At 38.5% G+C, this 27,647-nt stretch overlaps 1 protein-coding gene across 3 annotated transcripts; it reads right to left on the bottom strand.

The window, feature by feature from the left end:
- Window positions 1-210: 210 nt before the first annotated feature.
- Window positions 211-27,300, bottom strand: LOC112573317 (RB1-inducible coiled-coil protein 1-like). 3 transcript variants are annotated; one of them, XM_025253559.1, is made up of 28 exons: window positions 27,133-27,300; window positions 22,432-22,744; window positions 21,654-21,780; window positions 20,904-20,985; window positions 20,292-20,405; window positions 18,806-18,891; window positions 18,273-18,388; window positions 16,780-16,866; window positions 15,764-15,917; window positions 15,430-15,486; window positions 14,857-15,027; window positions 13,234-13,418; window positions 12,134-12,320; window positions 11,719-11,800; window positions 11,014-11,072; window positions 10,628-10,728; window positions 9,857-10,142; window positions 6,246-7,847; window positions 5,736-5,855; window positions 5,150-5,243; window positions 4,589-4,673; window positions 4,066-4,206; window positions 3,821-3,863; window positions 3,580-3,639; window positions 3,169-3,230; window positions 2,714-2,841; window positions 2,382-2,452; window positions 211-2,068 (listed from the first exon to the last, which is right to left on the bottom strand). In XM_025253559.1, the coding sequence occupies exons 2-28, from the start codon at window positions 22,497-22,499 to the stop codon at window positions 1,985-1,987; spliced, it is 4,452 nt and encodes a 1,483-aa protein (XP_025109344.1). In that variant the 5' UTR covers window positions 22,500-22,744; window positions 27,133-27,300; the 3' UTR covers window positions 211-1,984. The 3 variants fall into 3 exon arrangements, with proteins under 3 accessions (XP_025109344.1, XP_025109345.1, XP_025109346.1); XM_025253560.1 differs by having other exon boundaries at window positions 3,580-3,627; window positions 27,133-27,299; XM_025253561.1 differs by lacking the exon at window positions 20,292-20,405.
- Between the last annotated feature and the right edge of the window lie 347 nt (window positions 27,301-27,647).

Below are 27,647 nucleotides of genomic sequence, written 5' to 3'. Positions count from 1 at the left end.
CTGTGAGGCCTTTAGGCAGCAATCCAATTGAAGATAACATCTAAGTTAAACCAAACCTTTTATTCTCAGATTTTAGCACCCCTATTTGTGCACAAAATAACATTTTAAATGCACATTTTTTTTTAAAGGTTGAAACAGGAGACAAGTTAACTGCTACTAGATGAATGAATTGTGCTCTTGGTCCGGTCAATGAAGTCCAAAACAACAAAACATGGATATGATCTTTACTTTTTTCCCCCATATTTATAGCATGTATACAACTTGGATCTAGCAAGTGACAACCGTTACAAAATGTCTGGATGATTTTCTGTACAGCAGCAAATAATAAACCATAACAACTTCACATATATATATATACTTACAAATTTCAACATTCAAAATGTATAAGAAACAAAAGGCAAGTTTTCAACATTGTGCATTTTCTTGCTTTGCTTTACACAATCACATAAACATACCATTTTTGGTGGTAAATTCTTACCAGATGACATGACTAAATGGCAATTGTCTTACTGGTCACCTCAATTCCAGCAGTCTGCTTCCAGTTGTACAGAACTTGCCTATGACCAGGGAGCATTCAAATCAATTCACTTTATACCATATCCCGCTTTGCGAGTTCACCTTTCCAGTTTTCCACAGCAACTGTGAAAGAGACCCTCTCAGCAAGGATGCAGGAGGGAACTATGTCATCATCTGGTAAGTACCTTAAGAAAACATTTTACAACCAAAAATGGTATTTCTTCTTCAAACTGTACCAGATGACTACATGGAGAATAAGTGAAAGGTATAGGAAGTGGTTGTCGAGCCATTTAAGTAGGAGCCCAATAACACAGTAAACTGGCCAAGCCAAACTTTTGAACCCAATTCTTCCCAGTTGCCAGGAGCTCGTGGAAATAACACAACAGCATAGACTGACACATGGAAGAGGGACAGAAGAGATTTTGAACTGTTGCACACATAATTGGACCCCGAACAGTAGTGATGAAGCAAACCCACTTTCACTAGCTAGTGAGGAATGAAGCATTTCTTGGCAGCCTTGTCTGCGGATAAAAGAATGCGTTTTAATGGGGTGAGATGTCCACTACCCATGCAGTTTGTCCCTGACCACCTGCACCCATCTGTCCTCAAATCAGAGGCAGAACATATCACATGGCAAGGTCACTCAGCATGGTGGGTAATTAAGAAAGCAAGCCCGAGAGTTGGCAGGAAAGAGACTTTGTTGCACCACGATGGCTTCTCCATGTTGCCAATTGAACAGCATTGAACATACAAGATGGTGCAGACATGACCTACATGGTTTAAACTAGGTGAAAAACTGGACAGATAAACTTGCTGGCTGGCAGCATGAGGTGGGGTGAGTTGGCAAAATTTGTGTGCTCATTGGTCAATGCTAATTAGAAATGGACAGCTGGAATTAAAGTGGTTCTCATATAGTCATGCCACCAGGTACAGTAGAAAGATGACATCTGCAACTCTCGTGTGAGCAATTGCAGAAATTTTGGTTTTGTTTGTTGTCAATTTTGCCTGAAGTTAGTTATAGAGCTATAATAAAGTTTCTGCACTGCATGTATTTTTAATATGATTTTTAAAAAAAATCTACACATTACCCTTCATCAGCATTATTACCACATAATGTTCTTTATTGATGGGAGCAAATGAAGCACAAGCATATGCATAAGAAACATCCCCTTTCCTCCTTAAAAAACATGCATAACGACTTTGAAAAAAAATCACTAGCCCAGAAACCACAAATTGCAGGAACAAAGCCACAGTTCTAATGTGCATCTAGTAAATAAACTTTAGTATGGGCTCCATGATTGCCATTTGCTGCCATTAGTTTTTACTTAAATTATCAGATGTTTAGCAGAATGAAATTTTAAACAAGATGAGAGATTGGGAATTATAATTAAAAAAAAACTAAACATTGCAGCCATCTAGATACATCACAACAAGAAACAGCCCATTTCCTGGAAGTTTTGTTTTTTTTTCATCCTGATGCACTGGGGGTCCAGGGCTTTGCCTTCACCCTGTAGAATTTTGTTCCAATTGGCACTTTGAATCTGTTTTGTGCCTGAAACAGAGAGACGCACAATCAATCCTGTATTGCTGGTGCAAACTCGTGCTTCAGCTTTCTAATATCGCCAAAATATTTTAAATGCTGGCAAGCAACAGGCATGCTCAAAACATACTTTAGAAAAGATACTGGCTTAAGTTCACTGCTTTCATGGAATCTTTGAACAACAGTTTGCTTGTGGATAATGAAGAGGAGCATCTAATCCGGAGTCTAAATCAAATTAAATCACATTTCTGTGATCACTAGTGTCCATCTGGAGCATTACTTGGCTCTTAGTGACTCAAACTAAGATGCCATAGTACATACTGACCTTTCTTGCTTGGCAGTATTCTCTCTCTATGATCTCAGCCAAAACCCAGTTTTTTCGGGGCTCCCCTTCCACTGAAACACATCAGTATATATATCTGATAATTTAGTAAAAACTTTTTTTTTAAAAATATGTGTATTAATGCTGTAGCACCATAGAAATATGCAGGTCTAAAAATTGTCTCAAAACTATTTTAAAATTTTTGAAAGAATGCTTTGTTTAAAAACAATTAAGCTAATTATTGCTTATATGCTGCTGCCTGTCTGACACTTCAGAGTTAAGACTCATTTGGATTGGGAGGTGATCTTGTTTACAAGTAAAAGGTAACACCCTACCAGCCCTAAGCCCAAGGATGTCAATGCAGTCACTGTGAAGGAAATGTAAAGTGCTGCCCACTGTGAAGACAACATATTGGTCATGACGTTCATCAAGGCACAGCAGCACTAAATCCCCAACCAGGCAGCTGCAAAAATATTTAATGTTCTACTTCACACATGCAACACAACTAGTTTACTGTATACAGACATTAAATGTATAACACTTTTTACAGTTATTTTTCTATCTACTCCTCATGACTAGGAAGAAATAATGAGGCAATCTTAGTTCTGTATGTCATTTAACAATTTTCATCAGCACAGTTATCTTCTATTCTCTGCCCCATGCTTTACTGTTTCTCCCCCCCACCATCATTTCCACCCACCCACCCCCACTTTACTTTATTTATCCTCTCTCTCCTCAAACTAATCTGCATCTACCAAAAATACCATTAACAGTTTAATAAGTGTCCTACTGAAGAATGGAGACTTTGTCCCGAACCTCCTTGCGGGTGCTTGCTGTCATTGACATGGTCATCTGCAAAATTTCACGTTTAAGATACACAAGTTATTTTTAATGCTTGTGCAGGTAATGGATCCATCTTACTGAGACTAGAAAATGTCTCACAAGAGAAACTACATTTCTTTGAGCTGCATGGATGCAATAATAAGACAATAACAGACGAGTTTATATGGCAAGCTTGGCATCAGACAAGCAATGCTTTCCATGCTGTGTTTCAAAAACTTATCACAAGCCTGTTTCCTGGTTCGTTTCACTGTTGTATACATACGACCCTTTTTCTGACTAGTTTCATAGTCATATACAAACAGAACAGCAGTTGTTTTGTACATATACATTTGCTTTTAAAATGTTGAATTGTACTTACAAGTTTGTTTTCTAATTCAGTGATCTTCTTCTCTCTCAAACTTGCAATCTGAAAAAAAAACTAAACATGAAGAGTAATAAAATTTGTTAGCAAAGGTATTGCTCATGTCCTATGAAAATATACAAGTTTATGCAGATACATATACACATTTATGCACACACAAAAACTAATCTTTTTCATCATTAATATCAACATGTATTTGCCACATTTATTGACCTAGTGTGCTTAGTGCTTGACATACCTGCTCCCAGTCTGGTTTTGCAAGACTGTCTTCTGCCTGACCACTGTGAAGCACAAAATCAGTACAATTATGTGTTAGAGATGTATATAAAAAACAGCAATTGGTTATCTCCATTTCGCTATTTGTAGCACTTTACAACAGAATTTTCTGTATCTTTTTAAAAAAAGCTCTCTTAATGGAAACTTGGCAATTACTCCATTTACAAACAGAGAAGACGACACACAAATACAACTACTACTACTTACACATCTCCAATATGCATCAAACTTTGCGTGCTATCTGTGACAACAACAGAAGAAAGTGGTGCAGTGGATGTGGTCATAGCCTGGGGAAGATTGCCGGACTGGCGTAACTGTAACTGCTCCTCTAGACGACAGTTATCACGGCTGCAAACAATAATTCCAGTTGATGCATGAACTCAGACGTTCTGTTCAGGAGTCCTCTATAATACAACATCCATTTCACAGTACTACCATGCTTGTCCACTCTGCTGCAAGGGTATGTGCATGTTTGTAATTCTTTAGAGACTGGTTTTTGAAACCTACATGCAAATGTACCAACTGTGCAGAATACATTCTTATACAGGAACAGCTTGCAAAATGCTGTGCCTTGCATGGGCTAACGGGCAGGTTTCACAAACCGGTAACAAGATCTTAGACTTCAATCTTTTTTTTCTTGTTTAATTTGAAAGGATTTCATGGGCATTGTCTCCAAACAAAACAGATTATGCATAAAATCTAGAATTTGAACAACAAAAACAATTCTTACATCAGTTCAGACTCCTTCTCTTTGACTCTGGCCAGTTGTTTTCTCAGCTCATCCATGCTTGTACTCTCTTTGTCGACTTCCTCAACTACACAAACCAGCTTTCATTTAAACAGCTAACACACAAAGCTCTGTTCACAATATCTCTCATGGATTAACAGACATGATGAAAATCTTATAAACATAACCTAACTTTATCTAGCAGCCATTCATGGATGCACTGTTCTTGCAAACATCTCTTCAGCCATACATGTAGCTGCCATAGTCAAACAGCAATGCTAACATGCAACATCCATGGTCATCTCTGACCAAAGAAGGCCAACAATCCTTACCAACACTACATAAAAAAACATTTTTGAAATGCTGTTTCGGAAATGTAGATTTCTAAGAGACCAAGACATGCTATTGCCTACGGATACAAGCAATTTTGATAGCAAACACATTTTAAATTACATTTTTTTTTACAAGACCATTACAGCTGCATGCAGGGTCCGGTGTGTTAATTGAGGCTAATAAAGAATGTTTAATTATGCAGAAAACACTATACAAAAAGAATGCACTCACCTTTCACTTTCAGAGTCCTTATCTCTGCTTTTAGGTCTTCTATCATGCGGTCTTTTTCTTGGCAAACCCGACTGACAGCCTCATTAAACTGAACCTGTAATATCACATTTAATTGCATTATACTGCTCTAGGAAAAAAATCACCTTCGAAAGAAGATACTCATAAGCTAATGGCACATTTTTTTTCACTCCAAGATGCCACCAACCATGTACATTAAGAAATTATAAATGCTTGAGTTTTTCACCTTTCTCTTTTTTTTCCCCAAGCCACTTTATTTTGTACTTTTTATAGGAAAATAGAAGCTTCCAATCAAAAATAATGTGCTAATATCATGCCCTGCAGAAATTATTGATAATACCTCATGATACTTCCTGTACGTCAAATTTGTTTCATTAGTTTTCTTGTGACTTTTATAGTCTTCAAAATGCCTGCCATAAAATATTAAATAATTGTAGAATTTACGTTCTGGATGCACAATCACTTCAGCTTTCACACACATTCTACTAGCCTCTCTCATGCCTCTCTCCTGCATGTATGTGCATGCACAAATACACAAATACAAGCTGTCTCTCTTGCACTCTCTCACCTGTCTTTCTGCCATCAGACTTGTTTTCATGGTAGATAAGGCATCCTCCGTGTCTTTCTTGTGCCTCAACTCAGTTTCCTTCATCTTTGCCTCTAGTGTCTGGCGCTGGGAGGTCAGCATCTGTTAAATGAATTATGGTTTAAATTCAATAGATCATGGGCTGGAGTTTACTATTGACTGTTTTACACCAAATGATAAGGCTGCCAGAGCAAATTACATTTTATAAGGTTTGGTTCAAAGTATATTTAATTCATATAGCAATGTGATTAAGACAGAGTGGGGGAAAAACACTCTACCTATTTACCTTTTATACCCTAGTCAAGACACCAGAAAACATGCTGTCATTCTTTAAAAAAAAAAAAAAAAAGCAATGCAAGCATTGAGAAAAATACAGGAGTGGAGATATAACTGCTGCCTTTGTGAAAAGTAGAAAAGATGGGAACTGTCAATAGTAAGAGGTCTTGTCAGGTTAAATGCTACACTTTGACATCTGAAGTATCCTCAACTTACCTGCTGATATTCCACAAAGGCTGCATCTCTGGCTTTTGCTTCTGCCATGTACACCAATTGAAGATGGTCCTCCACTGCTATGACTCCTCCTTCTTCACTCTGCGTGCCTGCTTCTGTGCCCAAAGGTTCTTTCAGAGCCTGTATATTATCCTTCAGCTGTTTGCGCTCCTGTGCAAACTCTTCGAGTAATCCTGACACTATTTCTCTATGTTCGGCAGATGCCTTGTCTAAATGTTTCTGGACATCAGCTATGTGCTCACTTAGCAGTTTCTCCTTCACTTCCTGCAGACGTTTCTCAGCTGCTGCCTCCATTTCCCCCACGATCTGCTTGATCTCGCTTGATTTCTCCTCCTGTGTATCTTTCATCACTTTGTCAAGCTTTTCCTGATATTTGGCAGAAAGAGTATCAAGATCAGCCTGGTGATCAGTGGCAAGAGTTTCCAAGCATGCTTTTTGCTCTTTTCCAAGCTTCTCAATAATCTCCTCTTGTTCTCGCTGCTTTGTCACAGAAAACTCTTCCTTCAAGGCCTGATAAATCTGCTCCTTTTGGAAGACAAAATTTTTCATCATTTCTTCTGAGCTGCACTCTTTCTCTTCAATGACCTTCTGCAGTCGGAGTTCTGCCATCCTCAGCTGTTCTTCCAGCTTTATAATTTCAGTCTCCTGCCGGTCCATTTCAGCCTGAAGTTCTGTCCGAACTTTGTCCGTTTCCAGTTCCATTTCCAGCAAGTTCTTGTTGGCAATGTCCTGGATCTCTGTGTCATGCTTTTCCTTCATATCTGCCACTTCCTTATGGCTTGCCTCACGCACTTGCTGCAGCTCATTGCTGAGGTCTTCAAACGCAGCAGAGGCCTTCAGCAGCTTGAGCTGGAGTTCGTCAGCATGCTTGCTCTTAAGCTCCAGCTGCTGCTGCAGGTTTCCAATAGTTTCCTCGCTGCTGCTATGCTCCTGCTCCTTGACTTGCTCCATGGTCTTGATAAGGGTTGCGCAAGCTTCCAGTGCCAGCTGCTGCACTTCTGAGACTGCACTAGCGGTGGTACTCTTGTTGCTCTGGACGGTTTCCTTTAACTCTGCGACACTTGTCTTTAACAGCCCTATGTTGCAGCATGCTAAAGCATAAAGCCTGCTCAGACGGTCTTCAGAGGCATCCAGTTTCACTTGCAGCGTGTTCACTTCTGACTCTAGTTCACTCATGCGCCTGGTTTTCTCTGCCACTGTGTTGCTCAGTTCAGTCCTCTCTTTCCCTTGCCCACCAGGCTTTGGAGGTGAGTCAGTCATGGAAGAGGGCATGGAATCTTCGATGTAGAAGTCTGCTGTGGTAAACTCCTGCGAGGTCTCCATGTCCGGAGATGTGTCCGACAGGCCTTTGCTACGCCGCTTACCACGAGCCTTGCGATCAGAAAGACTTTCATGACTTACTGCATCACTGTCAGAAGACTTGGTAGGCTCATGGTCTCCAGAGGACAGCAGGAGCCCATCACCACTTTCTTCTTGTACCACTCTTGTGGCACCCTCTGCCAATTGGCTCGTCACTACCACCTGTTGCTGAGGGGATGCAGACACGACACTGACAGTGATAGTGCTCATGGCTGCTGAGTTCACCTGTCACAAAGTTTTATATGCACTTTAAATAATGCTACTTATTTTCTAAAATAAAAACAAAACATGCAATCAAAGGAATCTTCTGCTTTAAGATCTTTAAACGACTAATTAGGTGTAAGATACTATTCCTAAATTTAGGTGAATATCCCTCTTTATTTTTAAGATAAGCATCTACAAACATCACCATGAACAGACAGAGGTCAATACAACAGATGTTAGAATAGTGCATGGATGTATGTGTCTAAAGTCCTCAGCCGATGTGAGATCTCGGAACATAAGTTCTTCTTTTCTTCTTGGTCGTATTTGCCCCCAGTGGAGCATAGGGCGCAACCACACCCCACCATCAGACCCAGTTCTGGGCGTCCCTTTTCAGTTGGGACCATGTCATGCCAGCTGTCTCCACCTCTCTGTGGACTGATCGCCTCTATGTCTATCTGGGTCTCCCAACCCTGCGCCTCCCCTGTGGGTTCCAGCCCAGAGTTTGTCTCGTTAAATTGTTGGCCGGCTTTCACAAGGTGTGACCGATCCATCCCCATTTCCGCTTCTTGATGTCTTGGCTGGCAGGTTTTTGGTTGGTCCTTTCCCACAGGTCTATATTTGAGATCTTCTTGGGCCATCTGCTGTTGAGGATGTGGCGCAGACATCTGCTGACGAATGTCTGTATCTTGTTGGTGATGGCATTTGTCACACGCCATGTCTCAGATTCATACAGGACTGGCTTTACATTTGTGTTAAAGATGCAGTTCTTGGTGTGGAAAGATAGAGCTTTAGAGTTCCAGATAGCTCATAGGGTATGGAGGGAACATAAGTTACAGGACAATTTTGACCTCTCCCCGTGTACGATGATATTTGTAGGCCTGTATCTTGAGAATGGAAAGGGCATATTCGCTCAGGTTAAAGGAAATAGTATTTTGCACAGAGCTTTACCCAATCATTACAAACAATGTGTGCACCTCACAAGTCCTTTAACTCAAAATTTGTTTCAAGCATTCTTCATTTGAATGAGCTGCTCAACAGCCCTGCCTGTATCGTTAATTGTACAGGATCTGTACGTGCTTCAAAATCTCTTTAAAATCTACCAAGGTTTGGATGACATTTGAATGCTATTATGGATTATTGCTATCTGGATTAATTACTAACAGGTCTGCAGTCAGTTTAACTCTTTCTTTCCGCGTTAAACACGGTTGGCTGAAGGCACCCTGCTCGCTTATTTCCGCATATGACGAATGCGGCTGAAGCATTGTTGTAATCTCTCTGTGCATAAATGAATGAAAACGTAAGGGAGGCAAGTACTGGAAACTTTCACTTCCCTTCAAAGGCTAAAAAAAGTCCACTAATCAGGTATTTTGTTATGTTTGAAAGATTCTGTGTTTAAGTGCCATCTTAAATTCGTTTACCAGTTACTCATTTCAACATGGATTTGTACTCAAACAGCTGAAAAGAAGAAGAAAGCAGTAAATAATATTTAAATTCAAATATATATTCTAATAAAATATGTGTTTCTTTGGAACTTTATGTGTTTATATCGTGTAAATAACTTGTTGATTTCTAATGGGTGACCTACTGTCCGATTTGTGAATTCTCTGTCACATACAGTTTCAATCTTTCTTTTGATTTTACTACCAGTAAACAAAACCTATATTTCTTAAAATTTACACCACGTAAATGTTTTAAAACTGCTCTTTAAAAAGGAGTATCACTGATAATTGTCAACGTTGAAGGTTAATAAATATAATTTTTTAAAAATACCACTCGAAATTTCATTTTTTGCTTTGTCAGCTGGTAGCAAAGTGCACTTTCTCCCTACGGAAAGAAAGAGTTAAAAACAAAGAAATCAAATTAGAAATAAATATATCAAATCTTATATCATATGTTACTCTTTTGAAGGTTAATCACAGTCTTTAGATCAAATTAATATGTTGCAGACACCACATAGTGATGATGAAAAGTTAGTTAAATATGCATAGTAAAGTAATGTGGAGGTTTTCAACTGTGCTGAAAGCAACTACCTCAGCTGTCAGTGTCTCGGACAGGCTCTCTGGTACAGTGAATTTCTCCTGCAAGGAGAGTGTTAATCGATCATCCAGTGGCAGCCTCTCCTGCTGGAGACCCAGCCCTGCTTGGTCACTTAATGAGAGTTTATCTCTGTCTATATGTTCAAACAGCATCTCCCCCATCACATCTGGACCTTCTATGGATCCCGTGATAGACTGCATTTCAGAAACTACAGACTGTGTTGCTACCCGTGTCTGAGAGGAGGTTGTAAATTCCACGCAGGATGCATCACCAGGAATTCTGTGATAATAAACACAAGCATATGGTACCGAATGTAACTTGAAAGGATAGATGCTAATCAATGAAGACACTTGACCAATGTTTTCTGAAAGATTATTCAATGCATAATAAGGATCACATCATCTAGCTGCCCATTTACTCAGGAGTAAAAATGCTTGTAAAATACTAAGAACTATTTCAATAAAACTGAAAGATATTAAACAATAAAATAAATTTGAAATAAATAAAAAAAATAAGCAGAGTTTTGGCATTCTTATATTTGTAATGAGCAATGCCATCACCAAACCATCAAAGAGCAAAAAGTATCCAATGTCATTTAGCTACCCAACAAGAAATTAAACTGTGCAAACAAATTTCAAAGCCAACACTTTAGAAATAAAATAACAGAACTATTCTTTCATCTCCTAAAACTTACTGTCAACAATTTTAAAACATTAATGACATGCAGAGGCAAAACATTATCCACTGAAGGTGCTAAAACTTACTTAAACCAACGTTTCAATTCAGGAACAGCCAATGCCAATGTGTTTAGGTCCTCTTGTGATATACTGGGTAGATCCTCATCAAACTCTTTCAGTGGCTCTGCCTGTTTAAATACACACATTGCCACATATAAGACAATAGGCGCATGCTGGTAGTAAAATGTGGTTCAGAATAAAAATCTATCCACAAGAAAGAAGACTTTTTACATGACAAAGTGACTGATCTTCTGAAAACTAGAAGTTCCCCTGAATTAAAAATATTCTTTAAATAACGCTGTTGTAACAGCCATGTTTCTACCTTTTTATCAATTCCTGTTTGTAATAATTTTGTGATTCAGAGTGAAACTTATAACCATTACATTAAACAAAGGCAATCATTCCATACTCACAGCAAACTTTGGGACATGATCTTTAAATCCTGGCACCATTTTCTGCAAGAAGTGTGTGCCTGTAACATATTCACCTCGTCAGTTAGGTTTTCACTACAAAAACTGTGATACAGGATCAAATTATCTACTTCTACTAAGCAGCCAAAGGGTGAATGTGAAGTAATAATAATAATGCAAGATTTATACAGCACATACACTCGTAAGGAGCATGCCCTTAACACTTGCGACAAGATGATAGAAGGATTAGTTTGTAAAAGTAAAAATAATTTGTACCATTTATGACAGCTAAAAGTAACAATAGACACAACAGACTACAGGCTAACAGATGATTTTAAACATGTCTCAAAACAATAAAAGATATTAGGGTTGAAACCATCTGAATTATGCAACTATCCTTTGTCGCTCGAAAGTATGCTAATCACTTTTTAAACCCCACTTCAGCTGAAATTATTTTCAGTATCAAGTCCTGAGAAACAGTCCACTGAGATTAAAAACATTACTGTGCTCAAACATAATCTGTCTGATTCAGCAATAGCTGTAGCAGCTCACTTCCATACTTCCATCCACATCTGCCAACTGTCTTGGATGTTCATTATCCCCACCCCAACCTTCATTTTGCATATGTCTGGCATAGAATACCCTGTATATTTTTCAAAGTTTGTGGGATAAATGCTGGAAAATCTTTGGGTGAGACTGCAACTTTACCAAACTGACGAGTAAAACTTCTTCTTCGCTGCACTTCTCTTTTATGTTGTCTTTTAGCTTCATTAGATGTCTCTTCAGCCCACTGCAGGGGGGGGAAAAAAATTAAAATTTTATCCTGGAACAATGCACATTGACTACTAAAACAAACAAAACTTGACTCATAATTACCATTCCATCCAGCAGGAATCAAATAATGCATGTCAGACTATAAATTTCTCGAATCTTTGCAATAAATTAATATGGATTATAATATAGGGACTTCCTGACTTTGCAAACATACACTATGACTAAATTTCCTTCACAAATATCCACGCATCTACTGATTTGTCTACTTTACCCCTTTAACCATCTTATTCAAACGTACATGTACCCACCCACCCACCCACACACACACAGGCTGCAGGTCTCAACTCACCCTGAGGTAATGACGCACAAAAATTCGCCTGCGTGCCACTTCGGCCACCATGGCAGCATACGTCTGTGGTGATGTCTCTACCTGTTTCAGCAGATTTGTCCTGCCTTTGATGCGATCCAAATTATTATGGTAAAGCCAGAGCTTGTTGTCCATGGCATTGACAGAGCGTTGTACAAACATTACCCACCTGCAGCATAAATTTGTGATTATACGAAGCTTTTCTAAGCAGCAAGTCTGCATGAGCCACAAGGGAGCACAAACAGAAAAAAGGTTTAGAAAAAAAAAGTTCTGTCTCCAGCTTCACCAAAATAAAATATTTCCTGTGCAAGATCTGCTATCTGGGATATGCAACATACTATTATTACTATCTCTTTAACATTGAGGTTGCACCGACAAGCTGCAGTTGTTTAAGCTGCAGTTCGCTTTGTTTAAGAAGACAAGCTTTACACATATGTAAAGTGCTTTTATTATTTTTAATTCACAAATGGTTAAGGGTAAAGGAACAAAAAATAGTAATGCTGAATCATTTCTCTACAAGTTACTTTCCTTAGTTCGCACCACAGGACATCCTATCTTTTTCAAATTTAAATTCTTTGTGGTATAGGGAGCAAAATGTGATAGAATATGTCCCCCCTAGTTTTCCGCCAAACTGGTTGGCAAAATCAGCAAAATTTCTATGTATCTTGTGAATTACCTGAATCTGGATGATGTGTTTTTACATTAGTATGAAAAGAAAATGTGTGTATTAATAACTGGAACATTTTTACTTATTTACCAAGTTTTCACTGTGGCTATATTTTTGAAATACGAATCTGAAAGGAATTCAGGTATGCTGATACATGTGAATTAATTAAAAATCAAAACTAACCACTTCCTAAAGGGAAAACAGTTCATTTCTGCTAAACATGATATTTAAACTAATTCAAAATTATATTTCTGTGATATATAATTATTTTTGTGTAATGTTTTTGCAAAAAGCCAAAATGTGGCAGCTAATAGAGACATCTTGTCTGAAAAGGTGACCTTATTGAGTTAAACAAAACAAACAAGTTGTACATCAAAGTTGAAGTATATATATATTAAAAAAAAAAAAACCAGACCTCAGTCTGGTATGCAGATTTGCCGACAGTTCTTCCTTGGCTGCACTGCATTTGCGTTTGATATCATGCAGACGCTTGTGGTTGTTCAGCATCTGTATGAGCTGTCGTTTGTGTGAGGAGCACAGGTCAGGGAGGATGCTGTGATCTTTCAGGTCTGATACCCTTGTTTGGTTTTGGACAAAGCCCTAAATGAGCCAAACACACAAAGTATTTAGCTATCAAGAGGTTCTTGACATGAGCATCGTCGACATTTTAGCAGCCGTACATAATACAGTCTAATGTGACACTCAAATGGCACATAACTTTTACTCAAGTAATGGCAAAAACTGGACAAAGCATTCTAGGTCTAGAAGCAAGCTGAATCTGTGACTGTTTACATCTACAGTCAAATCTCCCTACTATGCCACCCCTCTACTATGCCACTCTCGATATTATGCCACTTTTGCTCGGTCCCGACTATAAATTCAATGTAAAAAAAAATTTACTATGCCACCCCTACTCTCGCTACTATGCCACTTTTTTTGTGACTGTTAAAAGACACAAGTTGTGAAATTCCGCGCAGAGCTCGATTATCATACTCTATGGTAGTGTGGGACATTACAGTTAGGTGGATGGAACCTAGCACGCACACAGGGAGGGTGGAGGCTGGCAATGTGGGGGGGTGGTGGTCGCTGGCCGGGTGACAGCCACGTGACAGAGGGAAGGTGTGAGGGGGTCGACTAGCGACAGGATGCAGGTGCGCGGATGTGGTTGGGAGGGGTGGAGGATGAAGAGGTGAGGGGGAGAATGAGAGGAGACAGCTAGAGAAGCCGACGATTCTTGAGAGCTTTGGACCAGACCTGGGCAAAGGCCTCCTGTCTCTGACCGGCCCGCCCGCCAGTATATATACTATACATACAGTATTAGGTAAAACTGAGTTAACTATATTAGTCCGGCCCTCTAAAACCATCCCAATTTCTCATGCGGCCCCTTGGGAAAATTAATTGCCCACCCCTGCTTTGGACTGACGGGTAACTTGAACAAATAAAGCCGTTTTTACGAACCCTCTCTACTATGCCACTCTCGCTACTATGCCACTTTTGCTCGGTCCCGGTAGGTGGCATAGTAGGGAGATTTGACTGTACTCCTCTATAAAGACTTCTCACATGAAGCATTTACTTCATCCTTTTTTAATTTCTTGTATTTACACAGCTGTCATTGCCATGTGTTTCTAAATAGTTAAGTGCTTTAGCACTAAACTTGTATGTTTTCAAATCAGGATGCGTGATACAACAGCAATAACATGCCTGTCATCAAGACAGTAAGGATCACAAATCATGGGTTCAGAGGTCATCACTGGTCACATAAGAGGGGCAGCCAAATGAAATGTAGCGGATGCCTATAGCATCCACTATGATTCATTTGACTGCTTTATACTTTCTACAGACATAGCAAATGTTTAAAGAGCTAACTTTTGATACAACATCCACTCTCTCACTCCTGAAGACGAAATCTGTGGTTTGCCATGGCATAACACACCAATGCCTGCCAGGCATGTTCTGATAGATAAGCTTGCAAAATGCCAGAACCTGTTTTTTATTTTAAATGAGCCAGCTACTTGTATGTACTGATGCAAGCTCTCACCTGGGCCATGTGCCGCTGCTCATCAACCAGCTTGCCAGCAGTGCACATAAGCTGGTCCAGGCCGTACAGTCGCTCCTCTAGTCCCTTGACATCCTTCATGTCCATGGGTCGGATGAAGTCACCCACTTCCTGCAGCTCCCTGCTCACCTTCTCCTCCAGTCCTGATGTCATCTGGGGAGGGGCAAAAGAATCAGAATAAAATCCACTACTGACTACAATATTTTCCTCCGCATGATGCCATTTATCTAAACCCAAACTTGTTCAATTCTGGTCATTTTTACATCTTCATTTTTAGTTGTATTTCTGCAAAAGTAAAAGAATGGCTTGCCACATTCTGGCAAAATTTATTTAGAAATCTTGTAGGTCTACATCTCTGGTGATAAATTCCCCTGCCCCCAATACTGCCCCCTCCCTCAAACAAATTAAAAGTCAATACATAATGAAAGCCTTTACATTCTATTATTTTAATCTGTTCTTCATCATATGATCAACATTATAAAATAAATTTGGATCTAGATTTTTAAAACAACCAAAATGAACACTAATTACAGTGAAAATACAGATTCTACTAACAAGCTCAGTGCCTTCTGTCAAGTTCTTTATCACATCTTCAAGTCGATTATTTCCATCCTGAAACAAAAATAAATCTCTAAATCCACTCTATCTCTGATATGCTTTTCTAATGAAAGGCTGATGGTATCCTGATGCATAACATTAAAAACTGAAACAGATCATAATAATTTATATAGATTATTCATAAAGCAGGGTGGGAATATAACATAAGATTCAACAAAATAAATACACTCTTTCCTGTTTTATTGTAACTGAGAAATAATAATGTAAGAGCAGTTTCAAATTTTGAGCTAAGCATTGCTATGTCTCTGTGGAAACCTTGATCCAATTATACCTGTGCGTTAATCCAGGTGTAGAGGTTAAGTGACACAATAGAGAGACTGCCATGTTTGCCACCCACATCATGGCTGCTGCTTATACTCTGATGGGGACACTCAAGACAGGGTAACACAGGAATTCTTTCCAGCAACAGGAGCACTTCCGGAATTCTGCATGACATAATTTTACCATTTAACATATATATAGTAGAATGTGATTGGATTGGGCCTCACACACAGAGACACACACGCTGACATACCCACACACACAGAAAAAATACACATGCATGTGACGGATGACATCCCAAGTAGTCGAAGGCACCTGAACGCCCAGCAACTTGCTGACAGATGGCTCACACAGAGGAAGATATATATGGATGGGGGCTGCCAAACAACTGAGGAGGGGGCCTGGGGTACTTACCAGAAAAGTAAAGAGCAAGGTGAGCCACAAACTTGTATAATTGGACTGCTGGCAGATGATCTCTTCCAGTTAACTACTAAAATGAGGCAGGCGTGTACAAAGCTTCCGGTTTAGTCACATTCATTGCTTAGGCTCACCGAGAGTGACAGTGGAGAACTTCGCAAGAGGCTAAGCTTTGGCCTCGGCAGACAGCAATCCACCTATACATGTCCGTGGGTGAACAAGGTCAGGTCACAGGGAGGAATGGGGAGTCAGGAGAAATCTGAGGTGGAAGCTACACCCCATCAAGTAGAGAGATCAGAGGCTGTTTCACTCTTGCCGGAATCATTGGCCAGAACAAGAACATCGGAACTCAATGACTTGAGTTGTTGTTATGAGTGGAAGACTATTCAACTACCACCCCAATCTACCCTGTTGCTGAGTGGTTACCAAGTTGTTATACATTTACTATACAATGGAGCCCTTCCACTTAAGAAAGGGCCTGCATACAATAAAAGATGGCACATAATAACTACAAGTAAAATTCTGCCATATTCTAATAAGAAAAATATCTCTTACACACACATCTACAAACTATAAATAATATGCGTGTGTGTGTAAACTACTTCCTACCTCCTCAGCAGAGCAAGTACATCGTCTCGTTCTTGAAGAAACTCTTTGAATTCTTTTTGAAAGAGGCTGGCACGGTGAAAGTATGCACTGTACAAAAAAGACCATCAAAAGGTTTCTTCATATAATGGGCCTATTTTCAGGAAAAAAATCTTCCAAGAAAAATCTAACTACCATTCATATATATCTAACTCTTGATCCTGGACAACAGACATTTACTCCTATATTAAAATCTTAATTAAATCCTAGACATAATTTAAATGTATTTTAGTCACAAACCATGAAAATTCTATCCCTGTTTGCTATATAACCAAAACCATCATCCCCCCCATTATATTGACCTTCCAACCGAATCGAATCGACCTCGCCATGACCGTATGTCCTATATAAGATAATATGTACCAAACTGAAAGTTAAATCGACCAGGTTCAGGCTAAACAAATGCCCAAGGCATTTTTAACACCTTTTTAATATTAACCGAATGTTTACACATACGCTGAATATTGAACCACCAAACTAAAGAATAATAAAGAATAAACATTTTAAAAACATTTTTTAATCACATTGGGCACCACTGTGTGACTTTTTCTCTAAATGTGGTTTTGTTCAGAAATATGATAGCTGAACTTGTTTGAACAACGTATGGGTCTGTTGGTAATATCTGATGTTAATAAATAACCCTGTCATTGGAGATTGACTCATCTTTCGAACCTGGATGGATTTGACTTTCGGTGTCAAGGCAATATGGTAGCCATGGCCAGTGATATGATTTGGGTTGAAATGACAGATGATCCATAGAACAAGCAGTCTTTTACTTAAATGTACTTATTTTACGTTATTTCTTCAGAAAATCATAAAATAGGGTAAGCCAACCAGACTTTAAAATGTACTTAATTTTACTGAACATGCAACTTTTGCACACACAAAAAAGTCGTAATAGAGCACAAACTGTCAGTTGTAAGTCAATTTGAGAAGGTAGTCATAATGGAGATGATGTTTATATAGCAAAATTCATCCTTGAAAAAATATGGGGTTGTAACTAAGAGGGGCTCATAATCGGGAAGGTCTTCCTAAGGAGGTTTTACTGAACTCCCAAATACTAAAAGTAGGAAAGTTATGCGAGATACAATACAATACATCTTTATTGTCTATGTCTGGTTGCAACAGAGATAGAAATTTTCCTTCGTTGCTGGGAGCTCCCACAGTCAACTGAGAAAAATATACATAATAAACTGAAGAGATTACTCAGGCAGTTATACTCATGCTTAACCCCCTCATATGACACAATTGTCAGATACACTTCCTCTTACTCTCTTACACACACACATTCAGATATGTACAGCACAGGTAAAACTGGACACAAGTTATTGCTCTTACACCTGTGTGTAGGTAACAACATATATGGTGCAATCTTTATTTTAACACACCCAAACAATCCTTAATTTCAGCGAATACATATGTTGCAGGGGTTAAGATATAAATCTGAAACTGCCTACTTCACAAGATCTTCTAGGTTGGCCACCACAGCTGCCCATCCCTGCTGCTGCAGATGCTGGTCAAGAACCATTCTTTCACAGGCCTTCAGCTCTTCTGTATCTACTTCATAAATTTGCTGTAAAAACAATATAAACATATTCTTTACATTATGGTATTCTTTCAAAAAAATATACAGTATACAAGTATGTGTACATGCTCAAGAAGTCAACATGTTTCTGGAAATGCACCAATATACACAACAACACCTAGCATATAAAGACACAGAACAAGTGTGTGCTTCAGAGAGTGTTTAAAAAAAAAATCAAATATCCATCCATGTGCTTATGGATTTTGTATCTGCGTATAATCTCTAAAGTTCACTTTACAAATGTTGTGCATGTAAAGCACAGAGCACAGTCTTGTGTAGACCTTTTTCAATACACAGCACATTCTAACAAGAACACACAACACAGCCCTGTGTGAACCTTATTTGATATACTGTACATTCTAACAAAAACACACACAGAGAGCCCCAAAGATACAGATACGCTACCATTGCCAACTGAGTCCGAGAAACCACTGTGTCAAAGGTAGCAGGCATGATAAGAGACCCTTCAACCTGACTGTTAAGGTCCATTTCTGAAAAATAATTATTTCAATGAAAAGTTAATAAATAAAACTAAAACTGAGCTATCATTTAGACAGTAAAAGAAAAAAGAGCCGTAAGTGCTCTGCAACACTTCAACAACAACTATATTTCCCTAGCTTCTGCTGTAAATAGACATATATACATTAGCTACTCCTGCACCATAAATATATATATACCTCCACTACTTATTGTAAAACTGAGCTGAAATGAAAAATATCAAAGCACAAAAACAAATAAAGCTATTTCTTGCATTAAAGTGATGCACAGAGCATCCTACTAGTTGTCTGAAACGGTAAAACATTCTTCTGCACCCCCAGCAGATACATAACCAATGACCCTGACATTCAAGGACCATCATGTATAATAAATCCTATAAAGATCAAAGGTGTGTTGCAACCAAACAAACCCACCAAGATATGACACAGCAACATGATAATGAGAATATATGTTATAAGCCTGTATGTAGCACTAAATTCAGAAGCTGTATCATTTATGATCCCAGTCATAAATGTCCATGAACAACATTGTAACAAATATATTATTATAATATTACAAATATAGTATTATTACAGGCCACTTCATTATGCAAGGCAATTTAAATTTAAATTTTTCCTTGTCAGCATCACACCATTCTTCAAAACAACATATAGATAATTTGCTTAAAACTTGGTTTTATCTTATTCCAGGGTGTATATAAAAATGGCTTAAAAAAATAAATCAGCTAGATCCCACAAAGAAAGATACCTATTGAGATGAACTGAACAAATTCAAATAATTTGCTTAAAATATCATTCTTAACTTTTGCTCTTTGTTTCAAAACTCTGCTTTATTATTCTTGAGTAATTGACAAAAAGATATCTTATGATGATGCTTTAATGTGCATGGCTGCATCTTCTGTTTAACAGACTCACTTAAAAAGAAAACTAAAAGAAATATAAAAATAATCCCTGGATGATGGAGCATGCTTCATAAGTAGTCATACTGTAGCCATTTTGAACAGATTTTTGCTGTGACTCCAAAGGTACATCACCATGGTCAAGAGAGCTAGAGTTGAATCCCCGATACTTCCTGCCAGGCCATAACGTCTATTAGTTTTACAGTAAGTGGTTACAGAACTGCAGTGATAAGATAAGACACACACAAGTAAAAAATCTCATTCTACCTCTATAATAAAAACCATCTCAGTATATATGTGACCACGGTCCATCCATAAAAGCATTCCTTCAGAAAATGTGGTTTTTTTAGTTAGAAATAGAAATATATGCAAGCAATGAAATGGTACAAATGATATGACCCAGAAAACCAAAGATACATGTTAAATCAACAAAAGCCATAAAAAAATAAGAGTGAGAAAAAGACCACAAAAAAAAAACTCCCTATGTTTTCTGACCTGCAGCTTGAAATTCCACTGGTTGTTTCATCAACACATGCATCTTGTAATCAAATATGTTCTGCCAAGTGTACACTTCCCAATCTTTTTGCAAGATGGCGTCCTCCTTATGTGCTGTACATACAGCCAACAGCAAATAAACCTCCATCAGTGATCTCCTCCTTCAAATCGTTCCCAAAATGTTATACCTCTGACAAACAGTGCTAGGTTTCTCTCCACTGCCATCCAATTACCCAGAAATAATATCTGAACTGCGTAAATTAATGTGATCTTCTCCGAAGCCCTTGAAACAACTACGCCTTGCAATGCAACTAAAAGTGAAAGGAACAACAGGGAGGGGTAAAAGCAAGCCATAAAAGCAGTACACAGGACTCACTCATTACACAATGCAGTATACAGGACTCACTACACATTGCAACAAATGCAAACACTAAGATGGGCAGAAGAAAAGCAGGTTACAAGCTTGAGTTAAAAAAATAAATAAAAAAAAAACACTAACCGGGTCTCATTCACTGCAGCATTCGTATATACATATTGAAGCAATAATTCAGATATAATAAAACCAAAACAGTGGAGGATTCTACCCATAAGCCATAAGTCTGAATGCCTTACCCAATCCATGGTAGATGCTTGGGGAGGGTGGCGATATGCCCTCAATGGTGCTCTTGCCGAATAAAAAGATTGGATTGGTGTCCTGCAAAATACCCAAATCTTATATGCAATTATGCTCAAACATAACATGAGATTACAAATTAAGTTCAGGCACAGGTTCAAAGGTCAAAAGTGGTTTACTGTGCGGGACCAAGTTAGCCAATTTCTTACAACCTTCTGATAAGATCAGACTACTTTATCAAGCTTTAATTCTGCTGTTGAGAAACAAGTTTCAGGAAACTACATTAAGAGATTATGATCTGTAATTCAATAAAGTAACAGTAAAGTCACTTTTAATTTTGCACTGACTCAAAGAAGCTCAGTTTTCAGAGCACAGACATCTGATAAAATGTGTTTTACTAGAGGCAGTTTTTACAATTAAGAAAAAGGTAATTTTGGAGTCAACAGTAGTTCTCAGGTACTCATAGTTCCTCTCTTGCCAAAGAACTGTTTGACTGCTAAGTACCAGCGGTAAAGAAATATGATGGTGTTTTCTGAAACTGATGGTATTCTACATCTTACCAAGAATGAGACAACTGTACTGTCACTCCATCATGAGAAACTATCCAACCCTCTCCTTGAACATCATATCAGATCTTTTAAAGTTTATGGCAGCATGTTGTCTGCAAATTTTACAATGCATTCCCACATTTATTCTCAGACTGTCACATTCAAATTCTTGATAATGAATAAAAGGCTGGCATTGCTCACAGTTCCTGCGCTGTAGCTGCATACAAGTTTTTCAGGGGAAAGGGGCTCCCCTCCACTGATGAGCAGAACCTGCTTATCGACTGGTATTCGGCAAATCTTGGCTATCACATCCTTCAGCTTCAGAACACTGAAATAAGAGAACACTTTAGGAACTTTGTAGCGCTCAAGTGAAGAATGACAAAATAACTGCTTATGTTTTTAACAACTACCAAAACAGTTTGTTCTTTCAAAGTTCAGTACATCATGTTAAATAAACTTCTATACTCTCATTCAACTTTCAATTACATCTGCATTTTATGAAATTAATATAAGGCTATATCCTTTTTATGGAACATTGTCAAATACTCAAAAGCCATATTACTTGTGAAATGCTCAAACTGCTACACACACAAAATTTCCAAAAATACTTGTAAGCTTTGATTCATGCATATAAACTAATCCAAATGTAACGCAATAATGCGTGTTTAGCAATTATAAAACTATAAGTGGCAAACTGTAGCATGGGAAATTTATAGTGGCTACTAGTTTCTGTCTTACACACTGTACTGCTGTCCTGATGGGGAAGGTGGGCAATATTCTTTAGGATTAAACTTCTCTTTGTCTTCAAATGTTATACTGTTTCTTTGATAATTAGCTGTTTATAAAAAAAGACAAATATCTCCTAAGTAATTTCTACTACTTTACAGTCCCCAACAGCCAAGTTGCCAAAACAAAAGATGAAGGACAAGATGAAAACACTTCTGAAAAGGTCTGCATCGAAAACTAGGAGCACACTTACGGTTCCATTGTCAGCTTCATGTCAAAGGTGTACATGGTGCCCGTATCCACAAGAAAAACATACAACATCTTGGCTGATCTTGTGTGCAGCAGCCACCAGAAAATCTGCAGGTTGGCTGTGACTCTGACAATGAAGAACTGTTAATATCTCTTCTGCTGAGATGCTTTCTTTTTATTAGCGTCAAGTTCTGTTTGCTTGATATATATAACTCGTCATCATCATCACCATGTCGACACTCCTCTCTCACTCTACCTCTTCTCTCTCTCTTGCTTCTAACCTACATGTCTTGTGGCTTATCTTTCCTAACTCTCACCTGCAAAACAAAATACACAAATATAGGAATTAAAATGCTTTCAAAAGTTTTCAAGTCTTTATTTTGTGCTAGAAGATGGTGCACATAAAACTGATATATTTCAACTGCCTAATAGCAGATAAAGACTGAAGAATGCCCTAGACAAGAGACTGAGGCAAGAACAGGCAGGCTTTCAGCAGGGTAAATCATGTACAAACCAATTCGCTATACTATGAAATATTATTGAATAGTCCATCAAATGGCAGTCGCCCCTATACATAACTTTTGTGGATTCTGAGAAGGCTTTTGACTCTGTAAACAGGGAAACCATCTGGAAACTGATGCAGCACTACAGATTTTCACCAAAGTTAACTGCCATCATCCAGCAGCTGTATGAGGACTCAACATGCTAGGTGATCCACAAGGGAAAGCTGACTGATACCCTTCGCAGTGAGGACTGGAGTGAGGCGAGATTGTATGCTCTCGCTGACAATCTTCCTGATCGCCATAGACTGGATGATGAGAAGAACAACCTCTAACAGCAACACAGGCGTTCAGTGGACCTTCGCCAGGCAACTTGAGGATCTCGACTTTGCAGATGACATCAGCCTGTTGTCCCACAAGCAACAACATGCACAGACAAAGCTCACTCAGATCGCAGAAGCAGCAGTGATGACTGGCCTGACCATCAACATCAAGAAGACTGAGGTAATGCGGGTAAACAACAAGCAAGAAGCCCCACTCCAACTACACGGAGAATGTATTACAGGGTCTGACCATTTCACCTACCTTGGCAGCATAGTCAGCAAAGATGGAGGTACAGATGAAGATGTAAGAAGCCGAATAAACAAAGCAAGGCTTGCATTCCACATCCTGTGACCTATCTGGAACTTCAAGGCTTTATCTTTACATACCAAGATCCGCATCTTTAACACAAATGTAAAGCCAGTCCTTATGTATGGATCTTAGACATGGCATGTGACAAATGCCATCACTAACAAGATACAGGCATTCCTCAACAGATGTCTGTGCCACATCCTCAACATCAGTTGGCCTGAGAAGATCTCAAATATAGACCTGTGGGAAAGGACCAACCAAAAACCTGCCAGCCAAGACATCAAGAAGCGGAAATGGGGATGGATCGGTCACACCTTGTGAAAGCCGGCCAACAATTTAACGAGACCCGCTCTGGGCTGGAACCCACAGGGGAGCCGCAAGGTTGGGAGACCCAGACAGACGTAGAGGAGATCAGTCCACAGAGAGGCAGAGACAGCTGGCATGACACCGTCCCAACTGGAAAGGGACGCCCATAACCGGGTCCGATGGTGGGGTGTGGTTGCAGCCCTATGCTCCACTGGGGGCGAATAGAATCAACAAGAAGAAGAAGAATGGTAGATAAAGTCCGATAAGCACAATCCATCAAAACAAAGGAAAAAAACAACAATAGTATCCGTGTCCATGTTGATCAGCATAGCAGCCACTGTAATGTGTCTAAAGCATTATACCCCTGTGCAGTCATAAACCAAGTATAACAAGTCAAAATATCACAAAGTCAAAGCACACTATCCAAATAATGAATTAATATTAGATAAAATGGTATAATCTATACAAGGGAAGCATCTCCCTAGTTTTATACAGGTGACTTTAATTGTTCAAACCAGACTTCTAGTGCAACAAAGAATTTATGCCTTCTATATATTAAGCACAAAGTCCCAACCTAGCCTTTAACACTGTTTTACTCTCAATATAAGCCCCTGAAAAGCAGCAGAATGAATCCAAATTTCAAACTAACATCAGAGTTAAAGTAAGTCTGAATTAACATAAACTAGACAGCGAGCAAAATGAGACTGCTGAGCGTTAATAAAGTGTTACACTAAACTGAGTTATGTCCAGAACTTTAAAAATAAAAATTGTTTGCATATTAAAATGGTAAAAAATTTTCTGTCTATGCTTGGTGCAATCCTGCTTACATGCACCAAATCTATTTGGTTGTTGGAAAAGTCTTGATTTTTTTTCCTCTGTTTTTCTCAGGGCATTTATTTATATAAAGAACAAAAATAAATAAATGACCTATTGTCAGTTTTGTTCAATAACCTTTTGCAATCATTTAATGAGCTTCATAATCCCTCGTCCATAGAAGAACCTGTCTTTACCAGCGAAAAACTGAACAAGGTGCTAATTTACAGACTTATTTGAACTTAATGTTATACCACACAAAGAGTTTTGAAGAGAGCAGAATAAGTCAAAGTCTGACGGCACAACGTAAAGTGAGTATGGTGGGTGTGGCAACCTATCCCATCCAAGCTCCAATAACTTTTGACAGGTGATCAAACTTGTGTGTGATCTCATGTTGTTGTGACATAACATGACTTCTTTACAATTAACAAGCATTGGATATTTCTGGATGATCGACTTATTCAAACTGTCAAATAGCGGACAGTACATATTCAAATTGATTGGTTGGTTCCTTGGAAGGAGCTCGAAAGGACACAGCACCCTTAAAAGCCCACCAAACTGAGAGTATAACCTTCTTCTGAGGAATGTCTGCTTACAATACTTACAGGGCTGGCTGCATTGCCGTGATAGAGCCTTGGTTGCTGGATCGGCGTAAAACACCAATGCCCCCCTCTTCTGCTTACAGTACCATTTGAGGTGAATCATCACATCGAGACCAAGATGATTTGTGCATCACATTGTTGTAAATAATTCACTTCTCATCAACAGTTATCAGGCTTCAAGAAGAGGATCATTTTTAATGAGAATATTGCAAACTTTTATGCGCACCATCAAATGAACATCTCTGAGTTCATGAGGAACCCAAATATCAAGCCTGCTTATGTACCCCAGTTTATTCAGTTGATTGTAAATGTTTGAATGATGAATGGTCAATCTGTTTAATCTACAATCTCTCTTGTCACATAATGTGGGTTTGACTTGATTAATGCCTTTATTATAATATCAACCTCTGTGAGCCTCCAAGACCAAGGTGCATCCTTAAGAGTGAAATCCCCAGAATGGAACTTCATGAACCATTGCTGGCACTGACGTTCTTGTAAAGCATTGTGACCATAAACTTTATGCAACTAGCTTGATGCATGTTCTTTTTACAGAAGTAAAACAGTGAAATAAGGTGAACATGGACAGCTTGGTTTTTGATCTTCAACTTCTTGTAAAATCTCCAAAGCTCAATCAAATTGCTCAAAGTTTGTTTTAGAATGAAGCTGCAACTAGCACCATAAACTGCAAAAATGCATCATGACTTTTCCAACAACCCAAAATATTTCTGGATTGTACTACAATGGTTTAGTTGGCTACAGTAGCTGCCCTGAACACTGCATAGTAGGAGATATTTGTTTATACATATTATTTCCACTTTCCCGCAGCCAGTAAAGGCTGCTCTTCATATGATACATGGTATGGAGAATCATATTCAGAAGATCATTTAAACTACACACTGGAAATGGCATACAGAAAACCAGAATCAGGTACCGAACAAAACAAAATTGAAAATTTTTAAATATCAAAAATCACAATGACCTAAAAATTGTACTAACAGTTCACAAACTGCATTTTCCAGATTTTTGTGTACATTGAGAAAAATCATGTGGGTAAATATCTCTGTGAAAAGCAGAATCTTTTACTCTGTCCTATAGGAGCCATGTGGCTTACCACCTTCCAAGATGATAATTCTTTATCAGTGCTACAAAAGCACTAATTTCTAACCCTAACTACTCTTTTGCTGTGTAGACTTGATGCCAGAAAAATAATCTCATAAACTGAGGAAATACAGTTTTCAAATGAAACAATTGATTTTAAAATTTGCTTCCAAAGAATGAAGCTCTGGCTCACAAGAGAATAAAATCAGCAGCTGGACTATACCTGTTACATCTTCAGAAAATGTGTTTGCCCTGTACTCCTCTACTCACTCGGCTTGGCTCTCAATACTGGTTAGTATTGGTTAGTTTGGTAATTACCATTGTACCTTCAAACTAAGCTAGATTTTGCCTATTTACGTTTTGCACAATTTGGGCATACTTTTTAAATTTAGTAATGGAATGAAGATCCAGAATCTAATAATGCCTAACAAAAGATTAGTTACCCAAAGAATGACCTTTTCTTTCGATCCTTTTAACATTAACGCTATAGACAACAATCTGTTACAATATTACGAAACCTTTGTCACTGGGGCGATTAATTATTCTTTATTTTAAGACTGAATTTATATTTATTTGCACTTTTCTGTAGAACATTTAATAAAGTTAGCTTGGTTTCAAATAAAATTATCAATGAAGTAAACGATATTTAGTTAGTTAAATTCAGATGTATTGCAACCATATCAGCTGAGACGCCATAACAAAGGTCCGCTGTATTTATAACTGCGAAACCAAGTCAGCAAAATGAAATTTTACCTGTTTCATTTTCTTGAATTGCTGTATATTCAGAAAGTTTCTTTCGTTGAAGAAGACCTACATAGTGCTAGATGTTTACTAGAAGAACGCTGTTTCTGTTTTGGTCTTGAGATGTTTACAAATCGCCACCCTCAAGCAAGATCCATTCAAGGACTGTAACTCTGAAGTGAATACTCATTGGCAATCAATGTCATCGTACAAATGGTGACCTAAGCGATGCTTTGTAATCGTGATTACTGAAAGAAATGTGTTTAACTTTCAGGGATTTTCTTTTTCGCTGTAGGTTAACTTTGTCGCTAGAATGTTTGACTCTTCGTTGCCTCGTGGTGATGTAATGAAAGTCACGAAGACTAACCCTGTAGACATTCAGATTTCTTATAAATTACTCTTCTGCCCATCCCTTGAGGTTTTTAAAATCACACAGAAATGAATTCAACTCGCCGCAGAGATTAACGAATGGATATATTGTTTATCGTGGTGATGTCATGTCCTTACTTGGTATTCATGACTTGGGT

This window comes from Pomacea canaliculata, linkage group LG10, assembly GCF_003073045.1.
Source record: "Pomacea canaliculata isolate SZHN2017 linkage group LG10, ASM307304v1, whole genome shotgun sequence".
NCBI lineage: Eukaryota > Metazoa > Mollusca > Gastropoda > Architaenioglossa > Ampullariidae > Pomacea > Pomacea canaliculata.
Note: the sequence above shows the minus strand (reverse complement) of the source record. Positions and strands in the feature narration are given on the sequence as shown.